Below are 18,256 nucleotides of genomic sequence, written 5' to 3' on the forward strand. Positions count from 1 at the left end.
TTGGCCAATTTCCCTAAATCTTATGCTCATGAACTGAAGAAACGATTATTAAATCTTTTACACGTGAACTGAAGAGACATCTCAATAATGTTGAGTCGTTAATAACCTATAATTACAACAATCCCCACATGAACGGCGTAATAGGACATTTTTTCCCCGAAGAATTCTAAGTATGATTGTAAAATGACTACTTTGGTAATTCGTTAAAAGATTAAGGACTAAATTGACAGATCCTCAAATGGTTTATGACTAAATTGGTACAATTAAAAAGTTTAGGATTTTAATAGCCATTGTACAATAGGTATACGACTTTTTGGACAATTTTTCCATCCACCACTCTAGCACCCTTACTATCGCCCTCGCCTAATTTTCTTCTCAAAAAACAACTATCCCTTTTCCTTTTTCTTCTCAAAGTTAAAACTATATGCCCATTCATTTAATCAAGTAATCATCCGGTTAACTGTATAATATAAAAAAATTAATCATTAAATTTACACGTAGAAAGATGTTAAAAAAGTGTCCGTAGGGCACTTGTTAATCCTCATTAATTTTATTGTATATGTTTAGTTTTACATAAATTTGAAAATTTAAATTTCCATAAATTATAAAAAAATTTGTTATATACTTTTTTTATTTGGTTTCCCACAAGTCCTCGGACATTGGGCAACCGTCCTGTCCGGATCTCCTTTAACTAGGGGTGAGCAACTTGGACCGCCCAAACTGGGACCGGACCGGATCGGATCGGATCGGACCGACGGGTTTGATCCGATTCTCGAGACTATCGGTCCAGTTCCCGGTTCCTAAAAGCGGAACCGGTTTCCGGGCGATCCGGTTCCTAGTTCAAAGGGGGAACCGGACCAACTATTTAATATATATTTTTGTTATTTTTTTCTTTAAAAAAATTAATAAAATGTGAACTAAACTCTAAATGAACTTTATTATCATAAATTCATTGATAAAAATTAGTAAAATGTGAATTAAACCTTAAGTGAACTTCATTGACATAAATTCATTGACAAAAATTAGTAAAATATGAACAAAACCTTAAGTGTTTAACAAAAAAAAAAAAAACTAAACTCTAAGTGACCGGTTCCAGATTCTAGAACCAACCGGTCCGGTCCGCGGTTCCCAAAATTGGAAACCGGTTCTCTCGGTCCGGTTCCCGATTTCACCTTGGAACTGGACTAGATCGGGAACCGATCACCCCTACCTTTAACTCCTCTGTTACGCCGGCGGCGAGATTAGGACATCGTGATTATCTCGAACTACCGACAAGACAAGGCCGCTCCAATTGCACGGACCGATCGGAGCTGTAGCTCCGGATGGAGGGTATGAGAGCCAATAATCGAAGCGAGGACGAGGAAGACAAAGAGCTTCGAGGTTCCATTATTCCCTGCGCACGCCAGTAAAAGCCAGCCACGAAAAACCGCGCGTGAATTCGACAAACTTTCACACCAGCAGACAGCAATGCTGTCTGTCACTGTCAGACACCGCTTGTTGTTTTCTCCTACGTCCGTTCTCTTCTCAATAATGTCCTTGGTTCTTATCACGCGAACAGAGCCAAAGTGACGATGCTCGCTGGGACTGGGGAATCTTGATGGAGTCAACAGCAGCCTCTCCTCCGCTCAAGCTCTTGTTCTTGCTCTCCTGCATCGCTTGCATTCCTGCCTCGTCGGCGTCGTCGTCACGACCCATTTCGAGTCCAACCGCGGAGCTCCTCCCGAAAGAGTCGCTGCCCACGAAATCCGGCTATCTCCCGGTGAGCCCCACCTCTGGTTCGGCCATTTTCTACGCTTTCTATGAAGCCCAGCGACCCACCACGCCTCCCTCGCAGACCCCGCTCCTGATTTGGCTCCAGGGCGGTCCCGGTTGCTCCTCCATGATCGGCAACTTCTACGAGCTCGGACCTTGGCGCGTCAGCTCTGTCGGGCGAAATGTCGAACACCTGGTGGTCGAGCCCAATCCCGGCTCTTGGAACCGCTTGTTCGGCCTCCTCTTCCTCGATAACCCCATCGGCGTCGGGTTCAGCGTGGCCGCCTCTCCCGAGGAGATCCCGAGGGACCAGTTTACCGTTGCGAAGCATCTCTTCGCCGCGATAACCGCGTTCGTTAAGCTCAACAGGGCTTTTAAATCTCGCCCCATCTATGTTACCGGCGAGAGTTACGCGGGGAAGTATGTCCCCGCGATTGGGTACTACACGTTGAAGTGGAATGCGGAGTTGCCGCCGTCGCAGCGCCTGAATCTAGCGGGGGTCGCCATAGGCAACGGCTTGACGGACCCAGCGACCCAAGTGGCGACTCACGCCGCGAATGCTTACTTCTCCGGCTTGATCAACGAGAGGCAAAAATCCGAGCTCGAGAAAGCCCAGTGGGAAGCTGTCGAGCTCACCAAGATGGGGAATTGGAGCCAAGCGACGGATGCCCGAACTGGGGTGTTGAGATCTCTGCAGAACATGACAGGACTGGCCACTTTGTACGACTTCACAAGGAAAGTGCCGTACAACACCCAGTGGGTGACCCAGATCTTGCAGAAGCAGGAAGTGAAGAGGGCACTGAAGGCCAACGAGTCAATAGCGTTTGACGAGTGCAGCGACGTAGTGGGAGCTGCGCTGAACGACGATGTGATGAAGAGCGTGAAGTACATGGTGGAGCACTTGGTCGAGAACAGCAAGGTCCTGCTTTACCAAGGCCACTCCGACCTGAGAGACGGCGTGGTCTCCACCGAGGCCTGGGTGAAGACGATGAAGTGGGAAGGGATCGATGAGTTCTTGTCTGCAGACAGGAAGGTGTGGAGGGTGAACGGGGCGCTCGCTGGGTACGTGCAGAAATGGGGGAGCTTGAGCCATGTTGTGGTGTTGGGTGCTGGCCATCTGGTGCCCACCGACCAGCCGTTGAGCTCGCAAGCCATGATCGAGGACTGGGTTCTGGAGAAGGGCTTGCTTGCCAGTTCGAAGGATGAGCGCTTGGCAAGAAGGGATCACTTGGTAATTTGATTTGATCAGTCGTCTTTGTTGTTGTTCTTGTTGTGCCACTTGTGTAAATCGTTTTTTACAAGAAGGACAGGATGTTAGAGTCCAAGAAGATTGGATTGCTATTGTCAAAATAAATGCCACCGGTTAACTTATGCCGAGTTCACGTACATGCATAGCATGTTGGCAAGTTGTTCCCCATTTTCTCGTAGATCGGTCTTGTTAGTAGATACTTTCAAGATACTAAGTGCTTATTCGGTAAGAACGCATATGAATGTCATTTGAAATTTGAAATCCGAATGCGTTTTTGAAAAGTTGCTTCCTTCAAATCAAAATATGTTTATTTCGAAAGCACGATTAATTACGCCTAACACATTGTCTCCAAATACTCTTTTTGATAACTTTATCCTAAAATTCTTTGTCGCGGAAACAAGGCATTTTAGTTCCCTTTGTCACTTGTGTGAAGGGAAAACTTAAAAAAGAGGACGCAACTCTTGGCTAATCTTGGCTATGTAATCCAGCATCGCATAATTACTGTCTTTTGGACTTGACTCAATTTTTTAGTCAAAAGTTGTCTAAGAATGCAATCATAAAATTCTAATTCGAGTCATTCGTAGCTTCAATCCTCTTAGAGTGGAAAGTTCTTTATTTTGATAATGAACTTCAACTCTCGGTTTCATCTCCAAACTTTGTAAATTCTCGTGAAATCAAAATGAAGATAATTATAAGCAATTAGATGCGAGCAATCCTAACTGGTCATATCAATCCGCTCGAAGTACACGTTTCCACTAACACACATTTGCATAATAATGAATTTTGCAACACAAGGGATGCACATTGCTTGAGGGGGGAAGTGGGCCCTTTAGCCGCTACTGCCGCAAAGTCAGATGGTAAAACATTTTCCCTCACGTTTATTTATTTAGGAAAATAGTTTTAAAAGTCTAGGAAAAGTGATCACATGCTTAATTTCCTGCAATAATATTATTTTCTCTTTACACAATACGCAAATACAAAAAGAGACGAGAGTTTGAAGTAAAAATGATGTCAATTTTTTTCGAATACGTATGTACTATAATTACAGCAAGATGCCGTCGGACTCAAAATTACAAATGTTCTCTTATACTCTTTCAAACACGTATCGCGGATCGTATCATTTAGATGCATACAATCACAGATACTTTTCTTTACAATTTTTTGAAATCTAAAGTAAAAATAATTTTCTTTTCCATTTCTAAGAATTTTTACAGTTGACCTTCAATATCTTCTCTATTTTTATCTTTTAATAAATGATTATTAAGGGGGCGGAAAATATCAAACGCGCACGGATCTTTTCGAGCACTCCACTTTGGAGCTTACAAACTCCACAGCAGCTGTTCATCTCTCTCCTTTCTCTCTCTCTCTCTCTGCAACCCACGGGACTGGGACGCTCGGGCATGGAAACGCTCGCGAGCTCCGAAGCTTGAGCTGGCGATTCGAAATTCAGAAGCTCGTAAGCTACCACTTTCCTTCTCCTTCTTCTTCTTCTTCTTCGGAAACCTTCGTTCTTCATTCCCTTTTGGCTCTCTCTTCGCGTTGCCCTGCTCTCGCCGATTGCGCCGCGGGTCTTCTGTTGGTTTCTGACGAGACGAGCTGGGCGTTCCATTCCGATTCGGTCCGATTGAGCTCGGGGAACTTAAGGAAATGAATGTCGTGGCTGTTCGACTGAAAAGTTCGCATTTTACTTTTGTTTCCCCCCCGGAGTTCCTTGTCGTTTGGATGCCGTCGCTTGGAACCGTTTTGGCCGCGTGAATGTCGGGTGATGGAGAGCTAATATTTGTTTCTGAATTGCTTTGGTTCGCTTGATTTCGAGTGCGATTGTTTTGTCATCGTATCGTGTGCTTCTTTGGCTTCTGCTGATTGATTAGAACCCGCGACTGTATATTGCCCCAGATGAGTCGTGTCCACCGAGATTTGGCAGGAAGAACTTACGGGCCCGTAGGATTTGACTGTTATGTTGTTTCTCTTAGATGAAAATCCAGCGGCTGCTCATGAACTTGCGCGGCGGCCTTCCCGGGCAACTTGTCACAGAGCGTTTCGCTTTGCTGCCGCTGCGTGCTGGAATCGTGTCCCACTACTTGCGCCGGTTGAATTTGTGCCGCCATAGCTGCATCTATATTCCAGGCCGCCGTTTAAGTTCCCGGGTCGTCATACCTTGTAGTGGAATTCACGATCTCGTTGAGGATGAATGGGATGGGAAGAATTCCGGTGCGAATCTAAAGGATGAATTCGATGCCTTGTTGGTGTGCAAGAAATATCCATCCATCATCATTGGCAGTTCTCCGACGATAGAGTTGTATGATGGGACAACTTCTTTCTCTCCTACAGCAACCGAAAGTTGCTGGGGATTTCCCCACGATGCCGTTGATGCAAATTGGGGTGTTCCTAGTAGACTCTGCAATACATGGTCTTCCTTGTCTGTCTCTCTCGAAGAGGAAAAGTCTCCATCACAATTGCCAATGGAAGAAAGTGTTGCAAGTTTGCTACCTAATGAGCCCATGCCTGTGGAAATTGGATGGTTGGATAGGTCAGTTGTTGAGGAGGAATCTTCGGACAAAGTAAAAGCTGAAACAGATTTAGTTGCTGCAACGGTTGAGATGATTCTTGACAGACCAATCAGTTCCTTACCTGGATTGACTAAGAGGCAGTGCCATCTACTCGAAAAGAATGACTTTCACACGGTGGGCCCCCGAAGATCATGTAAAATTTGTGTTACATATGAGCTTTTATCCATGAAATAAAGCATGTATTTTCACTGCCCTTTTTGTTTTCTTGTAGATACGAAAAATGCTAAACCATTTTCCAAGGACTTATGCTGATCTTCAGAATGCACATATTGGAATTCAGGATGGACAATACTTGATCTCGGTTGGCAGGATTTTGTCTTCCAGGTAATTTCATTTTTTCAATGTTTTGTGGCCTATTGACATAGGAGTTCAACCTACCAAAAAAGACATAGGCATTTTAGTTGCTAGTTCAGTTGTTTTGATAAGGGAAGTGATGATGCACATTTTGCCATCGAGCTGAGTGAATTTTCACTTTAACTGTCGTGCATCGACACGTTTGATGAAAATGATTGTGTCATTTGCAATCAGTCTAGCCATCAAATGTGGATAGCTGCATATAATTGTTTTGTTCAACCCTTAATGAGGAAAATGGAAGACTGGGAACTTAATCAGAAACTTTTGTGATTAAGGTGACAGCAAATACTGACTTCAGTCCGATTACCGTTGGCAATTCTTGCAAATAGTGCAAGCATGTTGGCCTTTTATATATTACTGAAATCAATTTATTAGGTGACAAAATCTGTTGTTGATTTGTGATCATCCACTTTGTATTTTCTTCACTACTAGCTTTTGTAGTTTTCTGGAGCTTCCTAACTTAAATTTTGGTTACTGCAACTGCTCTATTATAGTTTTGGTCTGGAGCAAGAATATTAATATGTCTTTGACGATCTATTACACATTTTCTGCTGTTCTTGTTAACATTATCATTCTGTAAAACTTGTACGCATGCGGCTCCAATAGTTAAATATGTTAAAACCCCCTTTCTACTATTCTGTACTTGCTCCTCCCCCTCTTTTTTCCAAATATTTGCAGCCTCGGCCGTAACTATTTTTTTTGTTCGAAAGATTGCCTCGGCTGTTGAGTTTTTGAAGTAGAATAAGGAAGTTTTAATATGAGTAAGCCTTACCCATTCTCCACAGGGGAATCAGAGCAGGCTGTTCATTTTCGTTTCTAGAGGTGGTTGTGGGTTGTGAGATCGCTGATGATAAATCAACTTGGGAGCATATGGATGGTGATCTAGATGCGAAGGAGAAAAAGACAATCTATCTGCATCTGAAGAAATTCTTTCGTGGTACTCGTTTTACTAGTCAATCTTTTCTAAGAATCCTTCAGGAGAAGCACAGAGTTGGAGACATAGTGTGTGTTAGTGGCAAGGTTAGTATACGCATATATGTTTTGATTTTGCAATCTGAAAATCAAAAAAATTCATTTTAAAAAAAGTTGGTTTCTTCATTTTTCCAATTTTTGCAGCACACTTCATATTTGTTCACCAATAAAGACGGTGAATTTCATGAATTTGCATTACTCAAACTATATGTTGTCAATGTTTTGAACCTTCAAAAGATAGATTTGATAGATAGGTGGGATGGAAAAATAATCTGCATTTTCCTACAAGTGTATTGCCAGAAAAAATAATCTGCAAATTCTTACAACTGTAATGCTTATTTTGCTTGTCTTGAACTTCTGCTTTTCCTCCCTTATTTTTTCTCAAACAAAAACTACTATCTGCATTCGTGTGTAAAGATATTATTAAATGGTAACATATCTCAAGAACGGAATAATGAGTTCTTTCTTGTCTGGAAATTTTGAGCAGCACTTTTCTCCCTTTAGGTAAAATCTATGAGTTCTGAAGATCATTATGAAATTAGAGAGTATAATATTGACGTGCTTGAAGATGAAGAGGACTCCTCTCTCTGCACTGCTGGGAGGCCATACCCTATATACCCTTCTAAAGGTGGCTTAAACCCTACCTTTATTAGGGATGTTATTCAAAGGTGAGTTCTTCCTAAAATGTCATTGCTCAATACTGGATTTCATCAAGCACTTCTACTTGCATAGAACCTTCTCGTTTTCTTCCCTATATACTACTCTGTCTGCAAAACCAGTCTCTATAAATAGACATGTATTATCACAGTGATATACAATTTTGCTCTATCCTCTGTACACATTTTTATATGTGTCTTGTGTATGTATCTTTTATCGTGTCAGAGCTTTGCAAACCTTGTCTTTCGGCATGGATCCTATTCCAAAAGATGTCACTCAGGAACTTGGAATTTTATGTCTTCGTGACGTAAGTGGTCTGTCCTTTTCATTCACTTCATTTTTGGAATTTTTTTTCTTACCTCAAATGTACATTTTCTAACTTTTGTTTGGGGCTGATCTACTTATAAGAATTTTCATATAACTCCATCCCTTGCCATTAATAAATAACTAAATAAATAAAGGATCAGGGACAGAAAATTTTTGCGACAGCTAGGTTACTTAAGCTACATGTTAGTGGATAGCTGATATGATGCCACATACCTTGACCTGTATGCCATCTACATCCTTGCCATTTAGTTGCTGGAACTCCCTCTTCTAAGGCTCCGTTCGTTTGGCGGAAAATATTCTCCTTTTGGAAAATATTTTCCCCGAAGTCATTTTTCTGGAAAATGTTTTCCCGGAACATAATTTTCCGGTGTTCGGCGACTAATATGAAAAATTTTCGGAAAATATTTTTCGCCGGCGGTGGCGGCGGCGGCTGGCGACCGGCGGCGACCGGCGGCCGACGACCGGAGACCGGCGGCCGACGACCGGAGACCAGCGGCGGCGGCGGCCGGAGACCGGCGGCGGCGGCGGTGGCCGGCGACCGGCGGCGCGGCGGCGGCCGGCGACGGAGGCGGTGGTGGCCGGCGACCTTAGTGAAGAAGAAGAAGAAGAAGCTCCGGAAAATGATTTCCGCTTTTGAAGAAGCGGAAGTCATTTTCCATAGACTTAGGCTATTTTGTGAAGGGGGGAAGGAAAATATTTTTCCACGGAAAACGTTTTCCGCCCCCCGAACACCGGAAAACCCGGAAAATATTTTCCGGAAGAATATTTTCCGCCAAACGAACGGAGCCTAAGGTCATCCTTTCTCGTCTTAAATCCCATTCCCTTTTCTTTACCTCAATTTGGTCAATAAAACTGACAAAATTAACTGTTTGTGGAGAGTTCAGATGTCTATCTCCATATAAAAAGAGTAATATAAAGTCGACCTCCAAGACTTCAAGCAAGCAACTTCCGTTTTTTGCGTTTTTTCACTATTAGACCCATTTTCTTAGTAGCATTTTTTATAAGCACTTCCTCTTGAGTCTATCCATATTACCATTTATCAGTCCCTTTTTAAGTACATCAGATCAGATATCGTTGTCAGGTTAATTTTGGCCCAACATTAATTCAGATATCTATGAACAAACAGAAATCCATCTTGGCACTCTTTTCAATCTAACATAGATTCAGACATATAAACATCAAAAGCACTCTTCCCATCAAACCATGTTTAGAATAAGGTTGAAACTTTCAATGCATGATAGACCAATCCACCTATTGGGAAAATAAATTGTTCAAGATGCACGAAGGTGAACCTCAAACCCACAAATAATAGTAAAACAAAGGATAAGAATAAAAAAGGAACAAGACCAGGTTATTTAGAGGCTTTCCCTTTCCTGAGATGGTCTCACATTAGTTAGCGACTGAAAAGAAGCCTATCTACCTACAGAGACTCAACTTGTCTGAAATCAATCCCAAAGAAGGGAAGACGAACCAGTTCTTAATGTGGTAGTATTTTATCTGGTAATATGAAGGCATGACTAGAAATTTAAGTCTTGCAATGCGTCCATGAAGGTGTTTATCTGGAGCATTTTATCTACTATCATTTATTGGTTTTATTGTAATACACAGGCATACATGGGAATTCACCAGCCAAAGAATATATATGAGGCTGATTCAGCTCGCAAAAGGCTGATATTCGATGAGTTTTTTTACCTGCAGGTAAAAGAACTCTTTTGCATATGCTTTCATGAACAAAAGATGATTATTCCTGTTCTTGCTTAATTTTAACATCTCTAGTTCTTACTTAATTTTAACATCTCTAGATCGTTTCTGAAAGAATCGATACGAGAATATTGTCAGGACTCTGTGTACTCAGGCTGATTTGTCATGTGAGGAGATTAAAGTGGGCATCGGCTTTTCTTGGGAGCAATCATTAAACTCCAATTTCAGTTCCATTTCACCCATAATTTACCAGAGAACATCTAGAAAAAGTAATTTTGAGATGCTAGTGAGAGGTGAGAGGAGGCAAGTATTGAGTTTGTGGGATCTCAATTTGTATGACTAATGCTAGAATAGTCAGCACAATTTGTAGATTTTCATTTTCTATGATCTAAGTCACTCTGGATGTGGGACTCGACACAAATTATGGTTATACTGAAATGCTATATTGGCCTCCTTCTATACAAATGATCAGGTGCCCCAAATAGTGATTTCTCAGTCAGAGAGCTTTCTAAATATGGAATAAGAGGTTATACTGATGCTGATGTATGCTGTAATTAGAATAGGCATCTTTTTAGCTTGATCCTCTGCTAATCTGTCCGACAGTCTCAGTGGATTTTTACTTTGGCTTAATTCCTTGCTAAAGGTCCTCCTTTTATATTCCGACCATAAGTTATTTGTCTATGCACTAACCATGTTCAAACTTAAATTCTTAGTCATTAACTGAATTTTGTGACAGTTGGGACGCTTATTCCAAATGCTTGAAGGCCTTGGTACGGAAATCGAGAAAGTTGGGTTGTTAGACAAGTACAGAAAACCTGAAATGAGCTCCACATATATTGAGGAATGGTCCAGTCTTACAAAAAAGTTCTTGAAGACTCTTCCATATGACCTCACAACTAGTCAACTAAGTGCTGTTTCTGAGATCATATCAGATCTAAAAAGACCTGTTCCCATGAATAGGCTCTTGCAGGTTAGGGGTTTGTATTAACAAACATCATTATGACCTTCATCTTTTCTAATTGTCGATTGATAATTATTGTGACTTGTGAGTCATCTGAACGATCGTGCACACTGAGATTTCTTGTAACCATTTTCTGCAATTTAATTCTTCTGCATTAAAGTTGGAGGCCCTGTGTTGGTATGTAAGGCGGCTTGTATATATTTTCCATCTGCTGAAGGTCGTTCAAAGTAAAACCCGTAATTGGCATACAGCCTCTACAGTTTAGCTTGCTCATGCTCAATTAAAATCTTCCTTTTCAGGGTGACGTGGGATGTGGCAAAACCGTTGTAGCTTTTTTGGCTTGCATGGAAGTAATTGGCTCTGGATATCAGGTTGGTTCTCCACAATATCTTTTCATGTCAAGATTCTACTTACCTTAGAGTTTGAAATTTTTCCTTCACAGCCCACCATAAGATGGATTTAGTTTTTAATATTGTTTATAATTATACTTTCTCTATCTCATGTCTAGGCAGCTTTCATGGTTCCAACTGAGTTGCTTGCGATCCAACATCATGAACACTTGCTTAATTTGCTTGAGAAATTGGACATCGAATCCAGACCTTCTATTGCTTTGCTTACTGGTGCAACACCTTCAAAACAATCTCGGGTCATTCGTGAGGTATGTATCAGTATGCATTCTTTTCTCTTGTCATTGTTTCCAGTCATGCATTGCTTCTGTTATCGGTATTCTGATTGTTTAACAGGGGCTCCAAGCTGGAGAAATATCAATGGTTATTGGAACTCACAGTTTGATAGCCGAGAGGATTGAGTTTTCTGCCTTACGTATTGCTGTGGTGGATGAACAACATCGATTTGGTGTGGTTCAAAGAGGGAGGTTTAATAGTAAGGTAAATACATATGTTTATATTGTGAATTAGCTATGTAGATGCTGTGGCTAGATAGGCAGTTAATTCTCTTCGCTTTGCATACTGGCCATGCCATTTGTCATTCCCTTCCCTTGACTTGGATAAATTTTGTGATAGAATTTATCGACTAAAAGTTGATTTTCCTTTTCATAGCAGCGATGGAATGTGAAGCTGTACATTTCTTCAGCATCTGATTTGGCCTTAGTTATATTTTATCCTTTGGTTTTGTCCTCTGCTTTTTCTTGAAAGGGGATAATTTTTGCCTTTCGAGATTGACCTTTTAGATTGTCTCCTTTGAAGAATATGCTTTCTTGTGCTTTGAGTGACTGACCGTCAATTCTGCAGCATGTGATTTCGCAGCACTATTATAGATATTCTTTTGCACCAAGCGACATGCCAATAAAATCTTCCAAAGGAAAAAAAATGTGTCAGTTTGGATATGACCAGAGAGTTTATATGTGCGGGCAATCATCCAAAATGCGAAAGCCAAAACACCTAGGGAAAAAGGTGGTATTATTAGGCGAAAGGTAGCATATTTCAGTTTTGGCGGGAATGGGACTCATTGTATACTCAGTCGTCTGTGAGAGTTTTAGTTGTTGCATATGTAGTATTGGCAATAATTTCTGCCCTTTTAAGTCTCTCTGATCCAGTTCTTTTCCTCTTTAATGACCTTTTCCTGTATACTATAACAGGGGTTTGTTGAGGTCTTTTTTGCATTAGTGATATTTGCTTATGTGCCAAATTAGTATAATTATATTGAGGGAATGTCTCCTTTCCCAGTTTTCATCCATCTAAGACATCTAATGATCTATCTCACAAAATTTGGATATGGTTTGAATAGTATAATAAATTACATTGTAGAAAATGAAACTACCACCTTTGAACTTTCTCTCAACCAATCATTCTCAGGAATGGGAGCTCCAAATCAGTCAGGATGCTAAACAAATTTGAATAAAAGATCCATTGCATTTTGATCACTTGATCGGCCTAAAAAAGCATCAGAGCGGCGTAAGAAGTACCTGTAATGGGACTAAGCACTCTGAATTGACAGTTTCTACCCGTCCAAAAGATCAGTTCTAAGCCATTGAGTAAGTGAAAGAAGCTTCTTCGTTTCACATTGGACCTAGTGCCAAGGTGCTTTGGCCGATAGTGAATAATGGCCACGACAAGATATCAAATCTCATTTGAAGTTCGATATTTACATTCTGCATGTGTTTTACCATGGTTATTGTTTAAACGATGAATGTAAGACGTCAATCCTGGCTTCGGACTGATGATTTAAACCCTGAACACGGTAAATTATCGGACAAATCACATCTTAAGGTTCTGGTTGAAGCTAGAATAGATGGTCAAAGTTTTGAATAAGATGGAAATTTAAGCTTTTTCTTCATCTATTGCTTGTAAAGGAGGAAGTTTTGTTGTCTATATCACTCTTCAGCAGGAGACCTTTTCCTTCTCTTTTGTTATAAAATTTTTAATCCTTTTGGAAAAGGAGAGTGTTGATCAGATCTCATTTCTGCAGTTGTATTATAACTCTGCAAGTTCAAGAACTGCTGCAGCTCATCTTGATGATCCTTCCAGAGGTGATGCTAATATGGCCCCTCATGTCCTTGCCATGTCAGCCACTCCTATCCCCAGGACACTTGCTTTAGCATTGTATGGAGATATGTCCATGACACAGGTGCGTCAGTATTTCCTTTGTTAAACAAAAGTATCGGCATGTAATACATGGTTCTGTATCATAATTTAACATGTTATGCAAACTAATTGATGATTTTTCTGGTGTGTACTCTGTAATGATATTTTCCTGTATATAGGTAATTAGCTACTGAATGTTTGGTTGGTATTTGGGCATTTCCAGTAGTAAAGATGACAGATACCGCAAATTCTTGATGAAGGAAGAGCATCAGTGCCGTTGAAAGCACTTGAGGCTCTCACCTGATTGTGGTCATTCAGTGGGAAGGGGAGGTCCTGTTGACCTGAGCTTAGGCATTGTCTGCAGAGAGGTGTATGGGGGCAGTGGGGCTTTATTTAGCTTGTTGGAAATATGTATTCTATTGGGCTTTTGTTTCCTTGTATATGCGTTGCCAGAAAAACCGAATGCTTAAAATTCAAAATTTAGGAAAAAAGAAGTTTGGTGAAGTTTCCTAATAGTTTGGTCTGCGTTACCTTAAATGGCAGGCTAGCGAGAAAAAAAACTAGGTTAACTCTATTTTTCATCCTTGAACTTGCGCACTTTTTCCACTTAAAGCCTTGGACCGTTAAATTGTCTTCATCAAGTTATTGAACTAACATAGATTCTGTAATTATGTCCTTGTATTTGCATAAATTTTCTAATCAAGTTCCTCCGGCACCAATCCTGGGTAATTCGAGCTGATGTGGTTGTCAGATCATGTTGGAGTATGAGGGGGAAAAGAGTTTTTTCCATTGTAGCTTGTTCGTGAAGGTAAAGTTTTCCACAGGAAAATTCGGGTCATTTTCCCCATTTTTTTTCTCACATCATGTTCGACATTTTCCAAGGGCCACATCTTACTCAAATTGATAGGAATTGTTGCCGGAGGAACTTGACTAGAAAATTTATGCAAGTTCAGGGACTTGGTTAGACAAATTAAAAGTTTAAGGACTTGATTGGACATAGTTGTAAGCTCACGGACGAAAAGTAGAATTTTTACGAAAAAACTACTATATCTAAGTGAGGGAGATAAAAGCCATAGCAGGAAGCTTTTTCTAGCCTTATTTAATTTGTGTATATAGACACAAGGGGTTGTAATTCTTGGCAACACAGAGAATACGTTTGGGCGCTTAATTAAGCTTCAGATGTTAATTTTCGGCTGGGAGGAATCCCCCTAAAATTTTCTTAAATACAATGCTTACCCTTTTTTGGTGGGGCTGGTGAGTTTCAGTCTGCCTTCTGCTTTTGACAGTATTGTTAAGTGTTGCTAGGATTAAATATTTGGTTAGGTTGTTCTTGTGAGATGGGGTAGACTGGACATTACACTGTTTATTGTTGCTTGTATAGCATGTTCGTTATCTCATATTAGGGAAGATGAATGCTTTATTTTTCTTCATGAGGGCCTGAGTGAGAAAGTCATCTTGCTTCTCATTTCGCTGTACACTTTTGCTTCAAGTATTTCTAATTCTTGACATACAGATGCTCTTTTTGTCTTGACAAAATTTATTTGATATTCTACACTTGATTTTCCAGTGCATCTGTCAACGTATTGTTTCTGGCCGCTAACTGCCATCTTTTGCTTGCTAAAACAGATCACTGACTTGCCTCCTGGAAGAATTCCTGTTGAAACACATGTAATTGAAGGAAATGAACAAGGCTTTCAAGAAATGTATAAGGTGAACATGTCCCCTTGTTTAAGAATCCTGTTATCAGTAACTTCAGGCAATCATAAAAATACACTTATTGAGAGTATTTCTCCTTGTTCAATTGATCGACTTGAAGTCTCTGGTTGTTAAATCACTGTTCTTATGCTTCATAGTTATCGCTATCATATTCTTATTCGTCAAATGTCATGCTCTATAGCCCAGTTTTGGTTTCAGGACTTCCACTAGGTTGTTCTATGGTTTTCTTTTTTATCTGTGAAGTTGCGGGGAAGCAACCTTGTCTTGTCAGCTTAACACATTTTTCACATCGCGAGAGGGGAATGGGAGATTTATGGACTGTCATTATGGGCTCATCATGAAACTGTTTCAACCTTTGAATTACAGTATGACCTTCTCTTAGAAGAGCGAACATCACCTTTCAGAAGCCAGGCCAGTGTTATTTATGTGAAAAAATGGATCAAATGTGCTCGTCAGTTCACAATCCTTCCATACTGTTTTCTGACACTGGATTGACATTTGTATGAGTTTTTCTTCTTAGTTTTCTCTTATCTCATTTCAATCAAAGTAAGGTCATTCTTAAACCAGCTTGATCCAGGAAGAGATCATTTCGTCTATGTCTAAGGGTATCGTAAAACACATGCCAGTTTTGTTCCTATGGGCTTGATAGAAGGAAGAAGCCTACTGTTCAGGTAGCCATTTGCTAGGTTGAGAAGGCCGTCCCTGCAAAAAATAATTGTCATTTCTGTTTTTTGGCACATCCATGTGTAGATACCACGGTGAATTTGTGAAGACTTTTACCTCCCCTTTCATGTCAGACTCTGCGTCTGTCAAAGGGCAAAATAAATCCGGTGGATTGATTACATAAGGGATAGCAGTATCTTTTTGGCTGTTCGAATGTACTCTCTATCTTTCACATTGCCCTATTCGTCCATGACATTCTGTTTTTTGGTACCTTGCTTTTTCATTGGTAGAATGGATTGGTGCCTCCTATATATTAGAAGTAATTGATGCTACTTTGCCCACCAGAAGAGAGAGTAATCGGTACTGCTTGTCTAGTGTAATTATGAGTCATATTAATGAGGGCACCCAGACTGACTGAATTGATTACTTTTTAGATTTTATAATAATTGGGGTAGGTTGAAGCGGGAATTCTTGTGAAGTTACAAAATCTTTTGCTAGAAGGTTCTTTTCTTATAATGAGTGGACTAGTTCCTCAAGCATAGGACAAATTGGCTACTTATCTAAACTTGTGAGGAGATTAGAAATGCTATTAAGAGTCCTTCCTCATAAAGAAAACACGATGACTTGTGATGAATAACTTGTGATGTTATACTGTGCTTTGATTGATGCAGATGATGTTTGATGAGTTAGAAGATGGAGGGAAGATTTACCTTGTTTATCCAGTTATTGAGCAATCCGAGCAACTGCCGCAGCTTCGTGCAGCTTCTGCTGATCTAGAAGACATATCTCAACGATTCAAGGATTACAACTGTGGTTTGTTACATGGGAAAATGAAAAGCGACGAGAAAGAGGAAGCTTTGCGGCGATTTAGATCGGGTGATACAAATATACTGCTTTCCACACAGGTGATTGAGATTGGTGTGGATGTCCCAGATGCATCAATGATGGTTGTGATGAATGCTGAGCGATTTGGGATGGCTCAGTTACACCAACTTAGAGGACGAGTTGGACGTGGAGCAAGAAAGTCCAGATGCATCCTTTTAGCATCTACTGCCAGTAGCTTGATCCGTTTGAAGGTGCTGGAGAATTCAACTGATGGCTTTCACTTGGCAAATATGGACCTTCTCTTGCGTGGACCGGGCGATTTGCTTGGTAAGAGACAGTCAGGACACCTTCCAGAATTTCCCATTGCTAGACTTGAAATAGACGGGAATATTTTGCAAGATGCACATCATGCTGTACTGGTAAGTTCTTGCTCGATAAACCAAGTGGAAACTTGAATATCTACTTTCTCATATATGACGGCGAGTTACCATGGCAAGGTTAGTCAGTGCGTAAAAATTGATTTCGTTTGTATCAAGCCAGAGATTTATCTCTTCCATGTCATATGGAATATTTGGCTTTGTTGGCATCTTTATCCTTTCCACCTTCTTGTTATCATCCTTATTTTGTTGGGAGACACGGAGCCTATTGGGTTCATTTCACTTTGCGAAGGCCTGTCTTAGATCTATTTTCTAGGGCAAATACCTGAGATGTAGCTTGCTTAAATGTCCATCAGAGTTCTTTTCAGCACACAATCGAGAAAGTTTCTTGCGATCCCTGGTTTTTCTTGATGCGCAGAAAGTTTTGGGTTCTTCACATGACCTGGAGCGTTTCCCAGGGCTAAAGGTAGAGCTTAGCATGCGTCAACCACTAAGCCCCCTTGGAGATTGAGCTTCAAACAGGAAGATGCCTAAGGCACAAAATGACCAAATTCATTTGCAAGATGGAGCTACAGAGATCTGGCAGGACTTATCTTCAACACTTCTCAAACTGGGTTTTGTAAAGCTCTCACTCAGTGTACATAACCTTTTTTTATGGTTGTCATGGGAGGCATGCGTCTGTCAATGCCACAAGATAAAAGGTTCACGCTTTCTCGGTGAGTGTTTCGCCCTTTTCCTTTTTAACCTCTCAAGAATAGGAGCTTTATTTTTAAGTTTCATAATACTTGTACAGTCCATGATGTAAGCTGATACAATAGGTGCATAGGCCTCACATCACTTCTTTTGTGCATAGCTACTCTGATCCATCTCATAATTGTTGATTATACTGTTTCGCTTGATTGTTGTCATTGTTCTAGAATGACGGGAGTAATTATTATGATCATTGGAGCCATCATTGCACTTGACTCTTGTACATACTGGGAGGATCTGAAGTCGTTTAAAACTGAAGATTTTGTCATGGAGAAAGCATTCTCATGAGACTCGAAAGATAAGTACTGGAGGAAAGCTTCAAACATACAAGACGATCTTTTCATCAATCAATCGAACTACAAGTAAGGAAGGAAATGTTTTGTATAGTAATTGAGTTAGGATGCACCACCGGAGATCTAATGGCTCATAATGTCTTCAAGCCCCGACTTGTTTTTGAATTTTTTGTCCCGACCGAAAGTGTTATATATAGCCGATTATGCTGTCTTTTGATGCCAGTATCTATTGAAAGTTTCTCATCTTCTTAACTGTCATAAAATGGGCTTGGAAGTGGTTCAATTTCTACTACATAGCAATTGATAACTGATATTAACTGAGGTAGGCGAGGGGGAAAAAGGAAGGAACTGATGAAATCCGGGGTACTGAACTCGCGCATGATGTTTTGTTTTTGCTCAAGAGCATGTCATGCGATGTGAAAGAAAAAACTAGTAAGAATATCATGTGTAGCTGCTACACTCGCTTATGGGACAAAGATAACCCAATCACCTCTTAACAAATTAATTACTCGTAATATGAAGATAAACAAACTATAGTACTAATGT

At 40.6% G+C, this 18,256-nt stretch overlaps 2 protein-coding genes across 4 annotated transcripts; both read left to right on the forward strand.

Annotated features, from left to right (window-relative positions):
• The first annotated feature begins 1,428 nt into the window (after positions 1–1,428).
• Positions 1,429–3,179, forward strand: LOC115672145 (serine carboxypeptidase-like 50). The gene has a single exon (XM_030593928.2). It carries the CDS (start codon positions 1,598–1,600, stop codon positions 2,990–2,992), a length of 1,395 nt encoding a protein of 464 aa, XP_030449788.1. The 5' UTR covers positions 1,429–1,597; the 3' UTR covers positions 2,993–3,179.
• A 1,118-nt stretch (positions 3,180–4,297) lies between these two features.
• Positions 4,298–17,921, forward strand: LOC115663880 (ATP-dependent DNA helicase homolog RECG, chloroplastic). Of its 3 annotated transcripts, none has more exons than XM_056308386.1 (16): positions 4,298–4,457; positions 4,898–5,685; positions 5,783–5,895; positions 6,711–6,945; positions 7,402–7,565; positions 7,780–7,861; positions 9,490–9,579; positions 10,319–10,552; positions 10,843–10,914; positions 11,052–11,201; positions 11,287–11,430; positions 12,971–13,129; positions 14,713–14,796; positions 16,137–16,709; positions 17,086–17,383; positions 17,585–17,921. In XM_056308386.1, the coding sequence occupies exons 2-15, from the start codon at positions 4,975–4,977 to the stop codon at positions 17,176–17,178; spliced, it is 2,904 nt and encodes a 967-aa protein (XP_056164361.1). In that variant the 5' UTR covers positions 4,298–4,457; positions 4,898–4,974; the 3' UTR covers positions 17,179–17,383; positions 17,585–17,921. The 3 variants fall into 3 exon arrangements, with proteins under 3 accessions (XP_056164361.1, XP_056164364.1, XP_056164363.1); XM_056308389.1 differs by having other exon boundaries at positions 4,302–4,457; positions 4,975–5,685; XM_056308388.1 differs by having other exon boundaries at positions 4,305–4,800.
• Positions 17,922–18,256: the final 335 nt, after the last annotated feature.

This window comes from Syzygium oleosum, unplaced genomic scaffold (assembly GCF_021117445.2).
Source record: "Syzygium oleosum isolate NSW1041296 unplaced genomic scaffold, Sole_v2.1 Sole_v2.02, whole genome shotgun sequence".
NCBI classification, from domain to species: Eukaryota; Viridiplantae; Streptophyta; class Magnoliopsida; order Myrtales; family Myrtaceae; genus Syzygium; species Syzygium oleosum.

Coding starts and splice junctions, on each gene's coding strand:
- LOC115672145 (XM_030593928.2), top strand. CDS start 1,598: ATGGAGTCAACAGCAGCCTCTCCTCCGCTCAAGCTCTTGTTCTTGCTC.
- LOC115663880 (XM_056308386.1), top strand. CDS start 4,975: ATGAAAATCCAGCGGCTGCTCATGAACTTGCGCGGCGGCCTTCCCGGG. Junction 5,686..5,782: donor AAAAGAATGACTTTCACACG/GTGGGCCCCCGA, acceptor GTTTTCTTGTAG/ATACGAAAAATGCTAAACCA. Junction 10,553..10,842: donor CCATGAATAGGCTCTTGCAG/GTTAGGGGTTTG, acceptor CTTCCTTTTCAG/GGTGACGTGGGATGTGGCAA.